The sequence below is a fragment of the Triticum urartu genome, chromosome 5A, assembly GCF_056163025.1.
Source record: "Triticum urartu cultivar PI428250 chromosome 5A, HENAU_Tu73, whole genome shotgun sequence".
Taxonomy (NCBI): domain Eukaryota; kingdom Viridiplantae; phylum Streptophyta; class Magnoliopsida; order Poales; family Poaceae; genus Triticum; species Triticum urartu.
The window spans coordinates 618,774,885-618,791,899 of NC_141877.1; the positions used below are offsets into that span (position 1 = coordinate 618,774,885).

The 17,015-nt window shown below is 47.3% G+C and overlaps 1 protein-coding gene across 1 annotated transcript; it reads right to left on the reverse strand.

Moving 5' to 3' along the window:
• Positions 1-15,031: 15,031 nt before the first annotated feature.
• On the reverse strand, positions 15,032-16,811 carry LOC125511100 (UDP-glycosyltransferase 91C1). The gene is made up of 2 exons (XM_048676387.2): positions 16,248-16,811; positions 15,032-16,153 (listed from the first exon to the last, which is right to left on the reverse strand). The coding sequence occupies exons 1-2, from the start codon at positions 16,773-16,775 to the stop codon at positions 15,146-15,148; spliced, it is 1,536 nt and encodes a 511-aa protein (XP_048532344.1). The 5' UTR covers positions 16,776-16,811; the 3' UTR covers positions 15,032-15,145.
• Positions 16,812-17,015: the final 204 nt, after the last annotated feature.

Genomic DNA, 17,015 nt, shown 5'->3' on the forward strand with positions numbered 1-17,015 from the left:
AGCCATACTGCCTCTATGTGCAGGTGATGGAAGCTCCGGTGGCTAGCCGGACTAGCGACTTTGCCCATTTAGAACGGCAGTTGGATGCGGCAGACGCCGACATCGAGCTTGTTAACAAAAGGCTTGACGAGGCACAGGGTAAGTGTCCATATCTGGTAAACGCCACATAGGAAGAGCAGCATGATGTCAGTATCTTAAATATGTTGTGACTGCAAATGGAGCTGTCACTGTTGAAGCCTTGCGGCAGAACTTGCCCGAGCCAAGGAACAAGCGAGGTTAGGTAATGCGGCTGCTGTGAAGGCGGCCGAAGAGTTGCAAGACGAGAAGGCCGTGCATGGCGAGACCCGAGACAAGATGGCCAAGATGGCTGTGGAATTAAAAGCCGCCGCCGACCGTTGCCGGGTTCTCGAAAAGGAAAACCAAGCGAAGGCATCGGACCTTGAGAAGGCTGCTGCGACGAAAAAGGATCTCCGCTCTGCTATGAGGGCAAAGAAGGAGGAGCTGCGGGAAGCCGTGGATATTGTAGCTGGGAAATCCTTTATGTTGCGGAGGAAATTCGGAGATCCACGATATGCCCCTCTGGATCGGCTGTGGAGTTCGGAGGATGTGTATATGGATTTGGCGGCGAGTGCTGTCGATGCGGCCAAGTACTTCCAGGGTCAGACAGACCGTGGAGTAGACCAGCTGTTTTGGAGACAATTCCATTCTCTCGAGCGTCCACTTTCATTGACTGACCAATTAGCCGAATGGGCCGAACTAAATAGGTTGTCCGGACTCTCTATGAGGTCTGTTGTGGATCAGCTGTGGCCGGGAAGGTCAAAACCGGACAGCTATTTCAGCTTGGTGAAGCAGTTCCTTGACGTGGTGCCGCGCATTAATGCGATGAAGAGGTCGGCGTGCATAGAGGGTGCACGGATGGCCTTTGCCCGTGTTAAGGCATACTGGGCGGAGATGGATGCTACCAATGTTGCAGCGCGGGATTCGGCTATAGGTCGAAAGGCTGCTGAGCACTATTTTGAAGAAGTTCTTGAGGGTGCCCGTTTGATAGAGACCCAATGCTCAAAAATATTATGTTTGAGTGATATGTAATCTCATTGTAAGCGAAATGCTTTTATAAATTTTTATAAGGCTATTTTTATACTTTTGTCTGAAAGTAATATGATGCCTCCTGGGCGGCCGTTTATGTATACATGTGTATAACCTGAAAGATTGCAGTCGTTGGCTTCAGCCCCCACACATATAATGCGGAGGTGCTCACAAAAACACGCGTTCACACTTAACCCAACGTCTTGGTCCTATTAAGGAGGTGATAGCGGAGCGAGCGAGGCAACCGGACTATATTGCTTTAGCACTTTCACTTAGCCATAGGAGTTTGACAGTGGGGCTACTAGATAGCCCCTGGTGGCTCCGCACTCTCCCGGTTCCGGGTGCGTACATGCCTGGCCGGAAAACGGCCCTTCGTTAAGGCGGAGGAATTCTAACATTCCCACAGGTCATCGAGTGGTTGACCAGTCTCACGCTATATCATGACAGTCAGTTTTCGGCTTTCTCTACTGAGGTGCTCGTCCGGATGAACCAGGGCACAATCGCAGTAGTTCTCCTGGTGCTACCTTAGCCGGTAAAGCAGAACGTAAGGCACCAAAACACAGGAGCCGGGAAAACCCAACATTTGACCAAAGACAATGATTCGGAGCTGATGCATATAAGGCCAAACTCGCGACGCCGAACACTCCCTAAGGTATTCGGTCTTTGTGGTATAAACCGGGCTGAAATAATGGCCTTTGTAAGAAGCCCCTTGTGTCCAGGTACGTGCATTGTTCTGGCGTGGCCACATGCCAAGACGTCAGCATCCTTCTCGACAGTGGATATGTATCAACAAGAGACAGTAAAAAAGGTTTACGCAGGGTCTTAATCTAAAAAGAATCCTTGGAGAGGGTCCCTGCTGCACGTCTGCACCTGTGTCTCCGTTGTGCCGTATCCTGGACGGGTGTAGCACGATGATCGTCTGTAAAAGAGAGGAAGTTAAGTGAAAAAGTTGTCGTGCAAAAAGATAGTTTTTAAAGAAACCATGTGTAATTCAAGATGATAAGAAATTGCCACTTGTCTGCGCACGTTGAGCCCCTTGTATTGACAAATAGGGGTGTGACCACTTATTTCCGTATAAATAGCGGCGCCGGACTTGATTAGTTGTATCTGAGGTCTTGACGACCTATTGGATGCTTTCGTTTGTCCGGGCGCCTTTAGTGTGCAGCGGCCAAGGTAGCCTCACTCTCTTCGGTGCACAGAGATCGCTTGATATTTCCGTGCACTGTAATGATGCCACGTGGACCGGGCATCTTGAGTGTGAGGGAGGCGTAGTGCGGTATTGCATTAAAGCGAGCGAAAGCTTCACGTCCGAGGTGTGCTTGATGGCCACTTTGAAACAGAGCGATGTGGAAAGTTAAACGCTCGCGACGGAAGTTATCGGGGGAGCCGAATATAACTTGTAGTAAGAGGGAGCCCGTACAACGATCCCCTGGGCCTGGCGTTACTCCTTTAAAGGTAGTATTGCTATGGCGAATTTGTGTTGGGTCTAACCCCATCCTGCGGATTGTATCCTGATATATTAGGTTTAGGCTACTGCCGCCGTCCATCAAGACCCTTGTGAAGTGATATCCGCCAATTACTGGGTCTAATACCAGGGCAGCCCATCCTGCATGTCGGATACTTGTTGAGTAATCGCGATGGTCGAAAGTGATCGGTTGAGATGACCAGTGGCAGGACTTCGTAGTGATAGGCACTTGGGTATACTTTCCTGGGAGTGCCGTATTGTTTTTTCCCTTGATTATGTGTAACACGTTTACTGTTTTGACTTCTGGTGGAAATTTCTTTTGTTCCGCCGTGTCTTGCTTGGGAGGCACGTCCTCGTCTTCACTTGGTGTATCCTCCCCCTTATGTATGGCATTGAGCTTGCCGGACTGCTTGAAGACCCAACATTCTCTGTGGGTATGATTAGCAGGTTTACCAGGGGTACTATGGATCTGACATACTTGGTCTAGAATTTTGTTGAGGCTGGACAGTTCATCCCTGGTGCCTTAAGGCGGCTTTTGACCTGGCCGAGAGCTTTTGAATCCGGCATTTACTGCCATGCCCTTCGTGCTGTCTTCTTTATTCCGGCGTTTGTTATTGTTGTTGCACCGTGATTTCCCGTTTCCATCTCTAACTTCAGATGTACTGGGGTCGCTGGTGCTGCATCTGGCTAGCTAGCTGTCCTCCCCCGCGCAAAAGCGGGTCATGAGGTTTGTTAATGCGGCCATCGTTCTCGGCTTATTTTGGCCGAGGTGTCTGGCGAGCCATTCATCACGGACGCTATGCTTGAAAGCTGCTAAGGCTTCGGCGTCCGGACAGTCGACAATCTGGTTCTTTTTAGTAAGAAACCTGTTCCAAAGCTTTTGGGCTGACTCTCCGGGCTGTTGAGTTATATGACTCAAATCGTCCGCATCCGGAGGTCGGACATAAGTCCCTTGAAAATTTGCCCGAAAGGCATCTCCGAGCTCTTCCCAACTTCCGATGGAGCTTTCGGGGAGTCCTTTGAGCCAGTGACGAGCTGGCCCTTTGAGCTTGAGGGGTAGGTACTTGATGGCGTGGAGATCATCTCCTCGAGCCATATGGATATGAAGGATGTAGTCCTCAATCCAGACCCCAGGGTCTGTTGTTCCGTCGTATGCCTCTATGTTTATGGGCTTGAATCCTTCTGGAAATTCATGGTCCAGCACCTCATCGGTGAAACATAGGGGGTGTGCGGCACTCCTGTAGCTGGGTGTACTGTGTTGTTCAGATGTTTGTTGTATTGCATTGTATGCTGGGGCGCGTTTGCGTGGTCCATAGATGGATCTTGTTACACCGTCCTTTGCGTGCAAGCCCTCGCATTGGTTGCGTGTTGTATGGTGAGCGGCGTTGTATGCCGCTCTGTATTGGTAGAGGCGTCGTCTATCCGACCAGGTGGCTGCTTCGATATTTGGTTGTGGGGGTTCTGAGGCCTCCTCATTGAATTCGGGTAGTAGCTTCCGCTTCGGGTAGCTCTTGAAGGGGCGATTGTCGCCGTACCTTGCTGCAGTGCTGAGTATTTTACTCCATCTGAATTGGAGTGTGTCTTGCGCGGCCTTGAGCCTTTGCTTCTGCTTTTTCAGTCTCCTCGCGGTGGCAACAAGCCTTTTACGGGCAGTCTGTTGCTCCAGGTGTCTGTCCGGCGTTATGTCGTCCGGACCATTATCCTTGATAGGATTTGTTTGTTCGGTTTGATTATCCGGATTGCCGTTGTCCGGCAGCGGTTCGCCCTGCTCCAGCGCAGGGTCTGTGTGATCGCTATTTCTGTCGAGGCGGGATTTGGGGCGGCTCTTGCGTCGCCGCTTTGACTGCTTTTCGAGGGAACAAGCCTTCGGTGCGTCCTTCCGCTCCTCGTTGTCATCTTTTGGTGCGTCCACCATGTATACGTCATATGACGAGGTGGCGTTCCAGGGCCCAATAGGCGCTGGTTCTTCATCGTCTCCTTCATCGGCGTCCATACCGTCGATGTCTCCGGAGTCGAAGTCGAGCATGTCGGTTAAATCATCGACAGTGGCTACAAAGTGGGCGGTGGGTGGGCATTGAATTTCTTCATCGTCCGCATCCCAATCTCGCTGGCCATAGTCCGGCCAGGGCTCTCCTGATAAAGAGAGAGACTTCAATGACTTCAGGATATCGCCCAAAGGCGAGTGCTGAAAGATGTCCGCGGCAGTGAACTCCATAATCGGCGCCCAATCGGATTCGATTGGCAGGGGCGTGGAGGGTTCGGAGTCCGGAGAGGAGTCCGGCTCCTTGGAGTCACGAGTCTCGCAGAGTACGGGGCTGGTGTTTGGCTCAATCGCCGTTGGGGTCGCAGCCCCCGGGGTGGCGTCCAACCGCCCATCCTTGATCGGCGCAGTTGGCTCCGAATTAAGGGTCGGAGCCGATGCGGGTGCGGCCTCCAGGGCACTGTTCGGCGGCAGAGCTAGATCATGCTCGTCGTGACAGTGCGGCGCGCTCGACAGTGGATCGAATCCGTCGAAGATCAAGTCCCCGCGGATGTCAGCCGTGTAGTTTAAATTTCCAAATCTGACCTGACGGCCAGGGGCGTAGCTTTCGATCTGCTCCAGACGGCCAAGCGAATTGGCCCGCAGTGCGAAGCCGCCGAAGACGAAGATCTGTCCGGGGAGGAAGGTCTCACCTTGGACTGCATCACTATCGATGATCATAGGAGCCATCGAGCCTGACGGCGACGACACAGAGGAACTCTCAATGAAAGCACCAATGTCGGTGTCAAACCGGCGGATCTTGGGTAGGGGGTCCCGAACTGTGCGTCTAGGTCGGATGGTAACAGGAGTCAAGGGACACGAAGTTTTACCCAGGTTCGGGCCCTCTTGATGGAGGTAAAACCCTACGTCCTACTTGATTAATATTGATGATATGGGTAGTACAAGAGTAGATCTACCACGAGATCGAGGAGGCTAAACCCTAGAAGCTAGCCTATGGTATGATTGTTGATGTGTATGTTGTCCTACGGACTAAAACCCTCCGGTTTATATAAACACCGGGTAGGGTTAGGGTTACATAGAGTCGGTTACAATGGTAGGAGATCTGCATATCCGTATCGCCAAGCTTGCCTTCCACGCCAAGGAAAGTCCCTCCCGGACACAGGACGAAGTCTTCAATCTTGTATCTTCATAGTCCAGGAATCCGGTTGAAGGTATAGTCCGGCCATCCGGACACCCCCTAATCCAGGACTCCCTCAGAAGGGTTTGGAGGATTCAAACGCAATTGGATACACGGATATTTTTGTCGTGGTTCCGATAGGTGGTGCTATCGTACATCCACGTTGATGGAGACTTCAACCCACGGAGGGTAACGGTTGCGCGAGTCCACGGAGGGCTCCACCCACGAAGGGTCCACGAAGAAGCAACCTTGTCTATTCCATCACGGCCGTCGCCCACGAAGGACTTGCCTCACTAGCGGTAGATCTTCACGAAGTAGGCGATCTCCTTGCCCTTACAAACTCCTTGGTTCAACTCCACAATCTTGTCGGAGGCTCCCAAGTGACACCTAGCCAATCTAGGAGACACCACTCTCCAAGAAGTAACAAATGGTGTGTTGATGATGAACTCCTTGCTCTTGTGCTTCAAATGATAGTCTCCCCAACACTCAACTCTCTCTCGCAGGATTTGGATTTGGTGGAAAGAAGATTTGAGTGGAAGGCAACTTGGGGAAGGCTAGAGATCAAGATTCATATGGTTGGAATGGAATATCTTGACGTCAACACAAGTTTAGGTGGTTCTCTCTCAGAAAATGTGTATTGGTAGTGTAGGTATATTCTGATGCCTCTCTCCACGAATGAAGAGTGGGTGGAGGGGTATATATAGCCTCCACACAAAATCTAACCGTTACACACAATTTGCCAAACTCGGTGGGACCGAATGGTTAAACTCGGTTGGACCGATTTAGCAAACCTAGTGACCGTTAGGATTTTCGGTGGGACTGAGATGCAACTCGGTAGGACCGATATGGTTAGGGTTAGGGCATAACGTAATCTCGGTGTGGCCGATTACACAAACTCGGTGGGACCGATTTTGGTAATAAGCTAACCAGAGAGTTGGTCAGGTAAACTCGGTGGGACCGATTCGCTCATCTCGGTGAGACCGAAATGTTACAAAAGGGAAACAGAGAGTTTACATTGCAATCTCGGTGGGACCAATCGCTCATCTCGGTAAGACCGAAACGTTACGAAGGGAAACAGAGAGATTACAATCCCATCTCGGTGAGACCGAGATCCCTATCGGTGAGACCGATTGGCCTAGGGTTTGTGGCAGTGGCTATGACATTTGAAACTCGGTGGCGCCGGATAGAAAGAATCGGTGGGGCCTTTTGGTTTAGGTCATATGTGGATGTGGGAAGGTAGTTGAGGATTTTGGAGCATATCACTAAGCACTTTGAGCAAGCAAGGCATTAAGCAACACCTCATCCCTCCTTGATAGTATTGGCTTTTCCTATAGACTCAATGTGATCTTGGATCACTAAAATATAAAATGTAGAGTCTTGAGCTTCACGCTTGAGCCAAACTTTTTGTCCTTAGAATTTTGAAGGATCCACTTTCCTCATCCATGCCATGCCATTCATTGAGCTTTTCCTGAAAAATTAATCTTGGAATAATGTTAGCTCAATGAGCTATATGTTGTTAGGAATTACCAAAACCACCCAGGGATAGTTGCACTTTCAGAGACGTATCAGGCCCTGTCGGGATGTCGAACATCTCGTTGAACAACCTAACTATGTGTGGCTCCACTTCATACGCAACCTTCCTCTACCCCCTTGGCAAACCCCAGATTCTTTCAACGCTTGCTGCATCAACTAGGATCTTCCCCCTATATGGGATAACAAGCTGCGACAACTCTGGATCATAACACTTCATGACAAACTTCATGAGATCTCCTTTCGTTGTTCTTGTCCCGATATCAAGCACGCCCCCAAAGCTTATATCACGGATGGCATCCTTTTGTGTATCATAGGGGCCACTATTTAGGACAAAAGTCTTGAAGGTGATGCCTCGTTCCTCGGTGGTGGCCCACTGCTACCAATCTGCATACAAAAAAATTAAACGGGAAAACTCATTAAAAAAAGGCAGCGGCAATTATATTAAATTGAGCAACCCACTATATTAAGTTGAGCAACTCACTGTACTAAGCTAAGCAAAACCACACCATAATTAAAAAAAGCAAAGCTGTGTTTGCTAAAAAAAACTGAGCAACTAGATCTATAGTGAACTGCAACTGCTAGTACTAAACTAGGCAACTGCTACACTGCTATTATGCTGCTTATCAAAAGATAGGAGTGCATATACAAAAGAAAATGGCATGCTAATTGAGCATTACATATTTCAAGGATTCCTCCCTTCTTTCAAGTTTTTCATAAAAAAATACCTCGTCCGCGACTTTCTTCGCACATTTCAGATTTCTCCTTCCTTCATCACGAGGGGCGGAATCGGTGGCCCTTTCCCCACCCGACCACCCCGGGCAGAATTGGTGGCCCGTTTCCCTGCCCGACCACCACGTACAGGATCCTGATTCGTCCGCCCGCGCTTGCGTCCAACATTACGCCTTACTGATTGAGCTGCCACTTCTTCTCCCTCATTTTCACCATCAGTTCTTCCCGCATGCCTTTTGCTTTTCGGAGCCATTCTGTAAAAGAAACACAAAAAAACCATGTTAATGAAAAAGATACAAAACCCTATAACTCAACTGCTCAATGATACTACTTGCATTTGGAGGTAACTTCGCTGTCATTTGGAGATGAATGATCTCCATTTACTCCTACCCAGAGATAACTCAACTACTGAATGTTAGTGCTTGCAAAGGCAATTTGGTGTTGAAAACTATGCAGCTACTCATTATTTTGTGGCAACTAAAATAAATGACATAAAACAAGCACATAAAAAACTCCTCGTCACAAAAAAGTCACATATTCATCTTCATCACATTAGCTAAAACATCAAAAACACTCATAAAAAGTTGCTTCTTATTCGTGAGAGATACTCATCTCCTATTCATAGTTGCGATAAAAACCGCAACTCGATGGTAGATATAGGCAATGTCATGTTTCATACAATAGTTTTAAAGAACACTACAAAAAGGATAACAACTTGGTGCTGCAAATCTAGGCAATTACTAAATATCAATCAATCACAGAAAACCACCCCCCCAAAAAAAACAGTGTGCTACTTTAATGTTGAACACAAGGTGACTACTGCCCCTAATTAGTGCAACTATGGATACTATGAACTTTGATCAACCCTACATGAACTGCCCAAGTCACACACATCCCCTGACCATCCCCTCGCAAATTTGCAAGAAAAATCTAAGAAACTAGCATCAAATTTATGAACAACTGCCCAATTCAGATGCATCCCCTGACCCTTCCCTCACAAATTTGCAGGAAAAACCTAAGCAACTAGAATCAAATTTATGAACAACTGCCCAAGTCAGATGCATCCCCTTACCCTGCCCCTCCATCTCGCAAATTACAGGAAAAATCTAAGCAACTGCCCCAAGTCAGATGCATCCCCTTACCCTGCCCCTCCATCCCGCAAATTACAGGAAAAATCTAAGCAACTGCCATCAAAATTATGAGCAACTGCGTCCTGAGAAGCAAGCAACATCAAAAAACGAATCCTACGCCCCAGTCACCAGGTTTGGTCGCGTGTATCCCCTTATAGTGACTCAATCCCGCCTACCCCTAGCACAACCCCACCCCCACCCCCTCCCCCCGCCATAGCAACGCCGCGCCCTTCCCAAGCATTGACGACGCGGAGCCCGAGGACGCCATGGACAACCTCGTGCCCGCCCCGTCACCGAAACCCTAAACGCCATGGACCGCAACCGGGGAGCAGACCGGGAATAGGGGAGAATAGGTGCCGGGTTTACCTCCGCCTGCAGCCGGGGACTCGCGACACTCGCAGACGGCCTCTCGCACCGACGACTCCGTGCCGGATCCACCACCGCAGCACCTCGCCTCGTCGCGTTGTTGCTAGAGGAAAGGAAGGGAGACGGGGAAGAGTTCGAATGAAATGTCTCAGGGTGCGGACGGGCGGTTCGAACAAGAGGAATGGGGGTGCGGGCGGTTTCGATTGGAATAAAGGTAACGGGCCCACCATGCGCCGCACGCCTTGCTTAATCCTGTTACGGCACCTGGTCGGAAGCGAAGGGATCGATAGACCGCATCGAACGGTTCGCGTGCGTGCGCTCGACGCGACGAACAGGCGCAGCTACGTTTTCTAGCATTTAGGTACAAATTTTCATTCGTTACATTTTTTCTGTACGTTAAGTGTTGCCCTGGCAACGGGCCGCCCTACGCGGAAGCTCTTCTGTTTGACTCTAACAAGCGTCAGGAGCTCTCAGTGGAACCTCCTATACCGCGACCTACACGCTGAGAAAGAGGGCAGCGCACACCCCGTCGCTGCCCAGTCCCCACGCATGACCTTGGCCCAGCGCGGGGCTCCCCTGTTTTTTTGTTTTGTTTTCTGTTTTTGTTTTTTGGTTCATAAAAAGGTTTAGGATAAATGTTCATGAATTTGGAAAATTGTTTGCGATTTCTATAAAAAATGAAAAAACTCGAAATTTATGAACAAAATTTGATTTTTTATGCACATTTTTTGCATTTAATTAATAAAATTTTAGTTAATGAACAATTTTTAAAAGTTCATGAACATTTTTTGAATTCGATGGAGAAAATTTTAATTTGAAAAAATGCTCACCAATTTGACAAATGTTAAAATTTCAAAACATGTTCCTAGATTTCAGAATGTTTGTGAATTTGGAAAAAGACGAATGAAAAAATAAAATAAAAAACGAGAAAAAAAGAGAAAGGAAAAAACGAAAAAGAGAAGGAGAAAAAAAAAATGAAAGAATAAACAAGAAAAACCCTAACCAGAAATGAGCTAGTTAGGGCGGGGGTATACGGGACCTCCTAATTGGCGCATCACGCACCTGTTCGCTAAGATGGCGCTCACGCACCGTCTCCCTTGGGCCTTTCCAGCAAGCGCCTGGTCGCTCACTCCTCCCCTCTTGTTCGCTCGCTCCTCCCCTTTTCGTTCGCTTAAGCACTGAATGTTTCCTCTGAACGGTTCATGTTCCAATGTTCAACCATTGACCAGTTAACTTTGAAACAACATATGGATATAAAACAATTACGAATTTAACAAAACATTGGTAAATTGAAAAAGTTTGTCAATTCGGAGATATCCCATGAATTCCAAAAGGTTGTGAATATGAAATAAGGCCGCAAACTTCTAAAAAGCCGCAAACTTCTAAAAAGTTGACGAATTTGAAAAAGTTCATGAAATTGAAATTTTTCATTGATTTTGAAAAAAAAGCTTATCAATTTGATAAAAATTCATCAAATTGCCAAAAACTGTTTGTCGGTGTCACAAACTTTAAAAAATTCATGTATTTGAAAGAAGTCTATCAATTTTTTAGAAGTTCATCAATTTCCAAAAAGTTCATTGCTTTTGATAAATGTTCCTCAAGGGGAAAAAATACAAATTTGGAAAAAAGTCGTCAATTTTGAAAAGAAGTTGATCAAATAAAAAATATAAAAAATCATCCATTTTGAGAAAAAAATCAGAAATTTGGAAATCCTTCATCCATTTGGAAAAAAGTTCATGAATTTTAATAAAGTAGAAAAGAAAAATAATAAAGAACAAAGAAAAGGAAGCAAAAAAATGATGAACTAAACAAAAATAAAACCTTTACAATATCTGGTTCTTGAAAACCAGAAAAAAAAACGACCGAAAACATCCAGTGGCCTCCCAAAACCAGGTTGGGAAGCTTCGAGCAACTTCATAGCACCTGATCGAACTTCTTTCGAAATCACTAATTAAGGAGTACTCGTTACAAAGATCATTTCAATTCCCCTAGTTGCGACAAGTGGCGCACATGCAGCGCGCCACTTGTCGCAACCTGAGAGTTTCTCCTATTTTCGTAGATCCGTTTATTCAAAACGTTTTATCTCTCAAACCGTGCGTCTAAATCTCGAACCGCTTTCATTGTTGGATTCCTCGCATCGAGATCTTTAAAACTAGATCCCCATGTTGATAGGTTTTGATGAACTTTTTTTCACGAAAAAAAAATGGACGAAAAAACCGAACCGGGAGCACGGGTTTTTTCCCTTTCCCAAAAAGGCACACCCGTGTCTCTCACGAAGTCACAACCGTGCCTCTCGAGAAAGCAAAACCGTAACTCTCGCGAAAGAAAAAAAAAGAAAACGCGTTTTTTCCCGTTTCCGAGGAGGCACGGCCCTGACTCTCGTGAAAGCACAACCGTGACTCTCGCGAAAGAAAAAAAAACAGAAAACGCATTTTTTTTCCTTTTCGAGAGGCACGGCCGTGACTCTCGCGAAAGCACAATCATGCTTCTCGTGGAAGCAAAATCGTGACTCGCGAAAGAAAAAAACAGAATACGTGTTTTTTTCCGTTTCCGAGAGACACGGTCGTGACTCTCGCGAAAGCACACCCGTGCCTCTCGCGGAAACAAAACCGTGACTCTAGCGAAAGAAAAAAACAGAAAACATGTTTTTTTTTCGTTTTCGAGAGGCACGGCCGTGACTCTTGCGAAAGCAAAACCATGCCTCTCGCGGAAGCAAAATCTTGACTCTCTTTAAAGGATAAAAAAAACACGTTTTTCATGCAAAATATTTTTTTAATTTTTTTTGTTGATTGAAAAGCTAAGGAAGACCGGTGAAAAACTAAAAAAAACGTTTAAGAAGCCGAAAACGCGTGCCGAAAAATAAAAAAAATCGAATGAAGCGTACAGAGCACGACACGTGGTGAATGACTGAGAGCGCGCCAAGTGACGCTAATCATTGCAAGGCTCCCAAAAGAGCGCCCGTTAACTAGTTGCTCTCAACTTCTTCGCTTCCTGGCTTACATGGGCCGGTCTGTTCGGATCGTTGTGTGCGCCTGTTTGCAAAGCTTACTAAAATCGGCGCGTAAGGCGCCATATAGGAAATGTCCTCGCTATCGGGTGACCTACATGCCAAATAGACGCGTGTGGCTTAACGCTGAGAAGATGGGCCTGTCCCTGAATGGGCCGGGCCAGCATGTGGGCGACCATTGCCACTTTTTTCTTTTATTTTTCACTTTTTTGTTTTTGTCTTTTTGCTTTATTTTCATTTATACTTCCAAACATTCTTTTATTTTCCAGGAATACTTCCAACATTTCACAATTTACATAAAAACTTTTGAAAAAAGTTAAGCAAGAATTTGAAAAATTGTAAATGTGTATAGCAAAAATGTTAATCAAATATTTTAAAAACACTAATCGACCATTTGAAAATGTTTAGCAAGCATTTGAAAAATGTTAAATGTGTATATAAAAATGTTTGACATGTATACGAAAAATATATACACAAAAATTCTGTGGTGTCAAGAAATGTTGATTGGGTATTTAAAAAAATGTTAAAATATGTTCCTGTTGTATACAAAAAACATACAACATACATTAAATAAAAGTAGACATAAAAACATATTTTTCTGAAAGTTAATTCTGCATTTTAAAAATGTCAACATGCATATAAAGGTTTTGCTTATGTAAATGAAAATTGGAAATTATGTGTGAAAAATGTTTAATAGCCATTAAAGAATGTTTACTTTAATAGCCATTACAGAGTAAACATTCTTTAATGTTCCTGTATTGAAAAATATTTACTTTGTATTAAAAAAGTTAATTTCTTATTTGAAAAAAATTAAACTTGGTTTGAAAAATGTATTATATAGGTACAAAAAAATTACAGTGTGTATGGAAAAAATAAACAGGGAAAAATAAATGTTTTCAAAAAATAATATTAATCATGTATTTAAAAAATGTTAAACCCGTGTATAAAATATGTTTCTGATGTATATATGTGGTGAACAAAAAAGAAATCAATAAAAATAACAAAGAAACACAGAAACATGGACAAACCCAATAAAAATCAAAAAAGGAAAACAAGAAAATAAAAAAATGAAAAGAAGGAAAATCAATACAAAAGATTGAAAAAAGTGAAAACCAAGAAAGAAGCAAAGGAAAACAAAAGGTGATGAAAACCAACCAAGAAACAAAGAAAAATGAAAACAGAAGAAAAGTTTAAAAACTACTCCCTCCCTCCCATAATATAAGAACGTTTTTCAAGCTAACATAGCTTGAAAAACGTTCTGTTAACTTGAAAAACGTTCTTATATTACGGGACAGAGGGAGTAGTAAAAACCGAGAAAGAAAAAAAGAAAATTGATAAATAAGAAAAGGAAAAAAAAGCTAGAGCAGAGCGAACAACGGAGTACATGATACGAACGAGCTGCGCTAAAGAGATGCCCCTTATACACGCGTCCTTGAGGCGAGATGGGTGCTATACTCGCTATGAGTTACATATAGCATTCACGAGGCGTGTCCTTGAGACGAGACAGATGCTATACTCGCTATAAGCGAGATATAGCATTCACCAGGCCCTTTTAGATGATAAGTAGTACTAGTAATTTTTTTTGGACCAGTATTCCCATGCATCAGGGTCAGCCCATTGGACTCTGCCCCCAACTCTTTTACAAGTGATTCATCAGTATGTTCACACAACAGCAAAGGAATATTCATATTATTCATGGTTTGTCTACTTAGGACTAAAAGTAGGACCTTCAAATTGTTTTTTGTTAACATTTTAGAAATTTGTGATGGTGTCGTGCTGTCAACCATGGACGAAAACCCCGATCTAAGAATCTGGCTATGGTGGCGTTTGGAGGCATTGTCTTGAGATTCTGATAGGAGTACTACTTTGGGTCTTTCTCTAGGCAGAAGATATATGAGTCCATTTTTGAGGTTCAGGCGACTGCTAAGGAGTTGTCATTTCAGAGTTCTGAACCATCCCCTCTTAGCAACTTCTTTTTGTGTAGGAACCTGCATTCGATTATGCCCTCGTCTTTGGATGACAATTTGGATCGGGGACTTGATCATCAAGATTCAGTGGCTCATTTCGCAAGACGGTGTCGGGCTGACATTCTTTCTTTCCGTGTGTCGGGGTATGTGCAGTTTAGGCATGAAGCTAAGATGAGCTAGGTGATGCTTCCTCCGAAGACGACCACCTTTTTGTCTTTTTTTTCCTGGGTGTGTGGATCATTGATGCTTTTGTTGTAGAGTCCGAGTTTTCCTATTTGTATCAACTTGATGCATAAACAAAATTACGAAAATGATAAGTGCCGAACGGTTCGAGCACATGGCAACCAAAACATTTTTCATGACAAATTTATTGACGAGAGGACGGCAAGCTAGGGACAAGCACGGCAATCTTCCGCCGTGACAGAAGCATGGAAGTTTCCAATTTTCCATGCTCGTGTCACTAAACTTGATGTTGAAAACATTCAAAGTTGCCATATGCTCGTACAGTGTTCTCTACTTACCAGATTCCTAAAATCAAGCATTAGAAAACGCAAATCTGCATACAAAGTTTTTTTCCCATGCAGATATAATAAAATAAAATAAAATGCAGTAAGTCAGACATGAAGCACATATCGTTTTTCCTTGTTCATGAAGTACAGAGTCTCAGCTAGAGGTGGCGATGTTTTTCTGAACTGAAGCCGCTATCAGTTTGCACTTGCTGCGGCGTAAGATCTGAGGTGCTCGACAAATTCATCGATGTACCTGCCGTGGAGCTCCGTATCAGCTACGACCGCCTGCATCTTTGCTGCGCCTGCCACGAAGCCCCTCCTGGCCTCTTCCTCAACCATGACGGCCCGGACGGCGGTCGAGACGCCATGGCGGTCGAACGATCCGTCGTCCTCGTTCCTCGCCACCTGCAACCCCACCTGCTTCGCCTCCATCTGCCGCGCGTTCGGCCCTTGGTCGCCGTAGATGGGCAGCATCACCAGAGGGTGCCCGAACAGGAGGCTCTCGATCAGCGAGTTCCGTCCGCAGTGCGTCAGGAACCCGCCCACGGCCGCGTGCTCCAGGATGCTCATCTGGGGAACCCACCCCGTGGTCACCAGCCCGCGGCCGCTGGTGCGGTCCTGGAAACCGGGAGGGAGCATGTCGGCGCTGTCGTCGTCGGCGGCGCCGCTGGGCTTTCTCAGAGCCCAGAGGAAGCGTGTCCCGGCGAGCTCTAGCCCGAACGCCATCTCGTGCACCTGCTCCACGCGCAGCGGCACCTCGCTTCCCAGTGCGACGTAAATAACGGAGTCGGGCGGTTGCGCGTTCAGCCACTGCACGGTGGCGTGCTCTTCTCCTTGGGCGGCGGCACGGCGGGCTCCCTCGGCTGACGGAGGCAGAAGGCCGAGGGGAATGACCGGCTTGCCGAGGAGCGTCTCCGCCAGAGGGAAGGTCTCGGGTTCCCACTCGATGCAGCTCCGCATGGCCGCTACCGTGCTCCCGTCTTTTGTCAAGATAAAGCGCTGGACGACGGACATACCACCCGACGACGCGCCATGGCCAGTGGTAAACGCTGCATGCCCCTCCCGTTCGTAACGGGGCACAGCGCGCGCGGCTGCGGCTCCTGGCTGTTCAACCACAGAGGCATCGGGGTCGGGGTGCACCGACGGCGGGCGTTGCGCAGCGGCGATCGAAGCAGCGGTCGGCTGAAGCATCGCCAATGGCACCTGGTGATCGATGGAGCTAGATATGAGACATGCATGGAACGACAAACCAGCAAGCAGGTAGCCGTATTTCGTGGATCTGGTTGGATGACCGAACCTTGTGCTCGAGGGCGGCGGCGGCGGCCCAGTGGTGGAAGCAGTCGGCGACGATCCAGTGAGGCCTGGTGGCCTCGTCGGCGCACGCGGCGGCCAGGAACTCCGCGAAGGGCGCGGCGAGGCCGTCGAAGGCCTTCCAGTGGAACTTACGCTCGCCGTAGGAGATGTCGTTGGTGGACTCGGCGCCGTCGGGGAGGCCGTCGACGCGCGGCAGCGGGAGGGCGACGAGGTCCACGCGCGGCGCGGCGGCGGGGCGCACCGGCGGGAGGCGGGCGAGGTTGCGCGGCGTGGAGACGTAGCTCACGCTGTGGCCCCGCTCGGCGAGCCGCTCGGAGAGCTCCAGGTACGGGAGCAGGTGGCCGAACGCGAGCCACGGGACGACCACGACGCGCAGCGGCGAGGGCGAGGAGTCGGCTTCCATGGCGAAGATCGGGGAGCGTGCGTGGCGAGATGAGACGGCGGCTCTGGTGGTCCTGACTCTGAATGTTTGCACCGCCGACAGGGCTAAATTTGTGGTAGTAGTCGGCATATGCCCATAACTGGAAGCGAAGAGGAATTTGAGAAGGTAGACGACGAAAACGCGCACTGTTGGTACGTGGTATACTACTGTGCGGACGCCAGGGAAGAACTCTCACGCGCGCGTGGACGTCCGACGTCCGTGCACTTGTGCCGACCACATGGGATCGGGCCCACCAACCCAAGCGTGCAGTAAAACTGAGAGAAAATAGGTAGAGTACTGTACTTGGTATAGTACTACTACTGTACGGGG